Here is a 3,705-nt window from a genome sequence, read left to right on the forward strand (position 1 = left end):
TCCTGTTTGATGTGAATCTTCCCGGTAATGGGCTAGAGGGGGAGATTGTTATGGGTCTAGCCCACTTTCTTATTGTGTTATGTATGTTAAGTCTAAAAGGCTTAACTTGTTTGAGCTAATTGCTATGGGTTTGTGAAAGTTTCTCTGGGAAGCATTTTTTGTGTACAAGGAAAGTAGGAGTGTGGGGATAATAATCACACAAAATCTGAATATAAAAGGGAGAAAAAAGGCATAAAGTTTGTTTGAGGGTTTCAGTTCGTTTTTCTTAGCCTTTAGTAAATTGATGATTGCAGAAGTTTCAACCGTTGGATCGTCTTGAAACTTTGCCAGATTGTTCCTGATATCAATGGCCATATTCTGACCGTTGGGATCGTCATTTTGAGCTCTGGTTTGTCTGTAATTATTGCTAGATAGATTCTGCAATTTTGGTGACATTCTTCACTTTTGCTCTCTTATTTATAAGCTCTTATGTCTGAACTTGTTGGTGGGTCTTGAAGCCTTTGTAGACTGAAATTGGGTTTTTTTTACCCTCAATTTTATCATAATAAGAGAAGAAGAAGGGGGTGGACTCCTTAAAAGTCCCGTGGTTTTGAACCTTCACAGTGAAGGGTTTTTCACAATTAATTTGTGTGTGTTATTTATGTTTTCGTTTCTTTATTGTTCATAACTTTTTTGTCCATTGTTGGGATAATTAGATTGGTGTTCTAATTGGGTTGGTTGAGTTGAAGTTGATCTTGTGGGTATTGTTGTTGAGTACAACCTTGGTACTTCAAGATAAATTTATCATTAAAAGTTAAAACAATGCTTCCCCAACAATTTGCCACCAAAATCTATGTAAATGTCGGCCATGGAATTATGATTACAATATCTTGTAATTTGGGAACTCGGTACATGTAAATTATATAGTACGTCTGCTAAAACTTCTCATATGGTGCATATTTTCCTTGCTCACATTGGTATCCCACCTGAAAAAAAAAGTTTTATAAAGTCCACCATTTAAAGAGAAAAAAAAAATTGTGCATGACTATTATCAAACAGTAATGAAAAAACTCCCTCCGTTAACGTTAACCTCTAAGAACGGAGGGAATATAAAAATTTGAATTAAATAGTGAACGTTAATTTTCAGATGTATCCAATGGAGTGTAAAATATAATTAGAAAAGTACCATTAGGGTGAAGGAACTGGCCAGTGAAATAAGAAGAGCAGTCGTTACTGGCAAGAAAAACATAAGACGGTGCAATTTCATAAGGTTGTGCTGCATAATCCAAGGGCACTTGTGTACCAAATGTGACAACCTCGTCGACAGGCAACGAAGACACTTCAAGGGGAGTCCAGACTGGTCCTGGTACGACCCCATTAACGCGAATTTTCCGATCAATTAGCTGCAGAGCTAGGCTTCTTGTAAAAGAGACTATAGCGCCTTTTGTGGTGCTGTAGTCTAATAGTGTTGGTAAACCTGTGAATGCTGTTGATGATGCTGTGTTGATTATTGCACTTCCTTCTCTCATGTGCCTCAACGCAAACCTATACAAATAATTGTCAAAACTTGGAAATTCTTACTAATACATTTTCAACAAAATTAGAGTGTTTCTAAAATTTTATCCCCTTCAGTGAAACCTGGCTCCGCCATTGCTAATATATATACTCCCTCCGTTTCATAATGTTTGTTCCGCTTTTATTATTTTGTAAGGAGTATCTAATATAATGAAATTGGACAAAAAAGAAAGAGAGGGAAGAAATTGAATGACTCACTTAGCCATGAAAAAATAAGCGAAGAAGTTAACTTCATAAATGGTTCTGAGCTGATCTGACGAGACCTCCTGAATGCTCCTCGAATAAAACTGGAGGGCAGCGTTATTGACAAGGACATCAATTCGCCCGAAACGTGCAACCACCTGATTTACGACTCGCTCGCAATTTTCTTCGTATTGAAGATTTGTGGGTATTGCAATCGGATCACCAGCCTCAACTGTTTTGGCTTGACGGAACAAGGCTAGGGCGACGGCCGCATCCTTTTCTTCTTGCCCATAAACATATGTAAATGCCACCGTCGCCCCCTCGAGCGCGAAATGATAACAAACTGCCTTCCCTATGCCTGAGTCACCTCCTGTTACTAGAGCCACCTTTCCCTACGTACCATAATAATAACATTTACAAATATTATTATTATACGGATGCTCATTTACCAGTGCTAAATTATTTATCTCGAGCCTTTTATCATTATTGTTGGATACACTTTTATAGACCATTTTTCCAATACTGTAAAAAAAAAAAAACAATTAGAGTTCGTCCAGTGTAATTGCACTTGCAGCACTGAGTCAGTCCGGTTGAGATGGTCTTATGACATGGTATCAGTCGTGGTTCCATGTTCAAATCCTGGGAACTTTTAGTTGAGATGGTCTTCTGACACTGAATTTTCGTCAATAAAATAAAATGCATAATAAAATAATAAAAAGAAGAGAGTGAAAAAGGTTACTTTTAGCTTGTTAGAGCCAATATAATTGGGATTGACGGTAATAGGGTAAGGATGCATCAAGTATTGTTTGCCAGGTTGAATGTCTTGATGTTGTGGTGGGAACTTTTCTTCTACCTCGATGCATACTTCTTCGGTTTGCGCAGTGACCAAAAACAGTCTGCTATAGACTAATAATAAGCTCAAATCTAAGAGGAACAATACCAAAAACTTACTCATAATCACCATTATATTATTATTATTTATTAATTAAATGAAAGGGCACCCAATAATAAACCAGTAAGATTACACATCACATCACATATATATACTTGGCCAAATTCTTGTTTGAGACCGTTACTTATCGTATGAAGTTTCAACGGTATCATTTTATGATTAGATGTAACAGTGTTATGTTATAATTTATGGTAACTTGTTTTTTAATAATGGTAACATTTAATTGTAAAATGGTTATAAAATTATGTTTTTTTTTTTTTTTTTTTTTTGGTAACGAGGGAACCCGTAGCCGCTACTTTCGGTGCGCACTGGGTAAACCCACGGGTGTACGTGATAGCCTGGAAACCACGTATACCAGGTAAACCACCCGAGGGTGACATGCTCGAACTCTATTAGGCATGGTTCAGGCCAAGAATGCTCCACAAGATTTTGCTCTTGAGAGGCTTGAACCTGAGTCTCCTGGAAATTTCACCCAAGTTTTAACCACTAGACTCCACCCTTGCGAACAATTATGTCTTATTGTTTCAGACCAAAATAGTCCGTTTGAAGCAATACCAACTAATATTTGTAGCCTTGTAGAGTAGTTGTAGGTAATTTGGATCTTCTTCATTACATTATCTTCATTTCCTCTCTAATACAATCTTTCTTCTCTCCATTTATTAAAACATTATTTTTACGAAATAATTACAACTACTAAATTGTCCCAAGATTTAATTCCAACCGTTCAAAAGTAATGGAAGTATATTTCTTTTCACACAAAATCTCATTTGTGACGGCGATATCCGTCACAAGCTTGTGACGGATACCATTTCCTCTCACAAAATACCCATGAGAGGTGAGTGAGGAAGCACATGGGGGGTGCCCCACCTTGTCCCCTCTCCCTTTTTGTGAGAGGTTCTGCTCAAATGACGGGATTAGCCCTTCACAAGCAAGACGCTTTGTTCTTTTCAAGTGATGAAGAGAATCTGGACGTAGGGTCTACTCCGTTCATTTCTGATTATAAATTCATGTGTTTA

General features: G+C 37.3%; 1 protein-coding gene across 1 annotated transcript; it reads right to left on the minus strand.

Moving 5' to 3' along the window:
- Window positions 1-816: 816 nt before the first annotated feature.
- Window positions 817-2,727, minus strand: LOC141591109 (glucose and ribitol dehydrogenase-like). The gene is made up of 4 exons (XM_074411536.1): window positions 2,477-2,727; window positions 1,753-2,129; window positions 1,166-1,524; window positions 817-965 (listed from the first exon to the last, which is right to left on the minus strand). The coding sequence occupies exons 1-4, from the start codon at window positions 2,699-2,701 to the stop codon at window positions 949-951; spliced, it is 978 nt and encodes a 325-aa protein (XP_074267637.1). The 5' UTR covers window positions 2,702-2,727; the 3' UTR covers window positions 817-948.
- Window positions 2,728-3,705: the final 978 nt, after the last annotated feature.

Source organism: Silene latifolia, chromosome 7, assembly GCF_048544455.1.
Source record: "Silene latifolia isolate original U9 population chromosome 7, ASM4854445v1, whole genome shotgun sequence".
NCBI lineage: Eukaryota > Viridiplantae > Streptophyta > Magnoliopsida > Caryophyllales > Caryophyllaceae > Silene > Silene latifolia.

What these genes read in the sequence shown, in the direction of transcription:
- LOC141591109 (XM_074411536.1), bottom strand. Translation starts at nt 2,701, where the DNA reads ATGGTGATTATGAGTAAGTTTTTGGTATTGTTCCTCTTAGATTTGAGC. An exon ending in TTGGCTCTAACAAGCTAAAA is followed by an intron (nt 2,130 to 2,476) that starts GTAACCTTTTTC and finishes TATGGTACGTAG; the next exon opens with GGAAAGGTGGCTCTAGTAAC. An exon ending in GCTTATTTTTTCATGGCTAA is followed by an intron (nt 1,525 to 1,752) that starts GTGAGTCATTCA and finishes TTATTTGTATAG; the next exon opens with GTTTGCGTTGAGGCACATGA.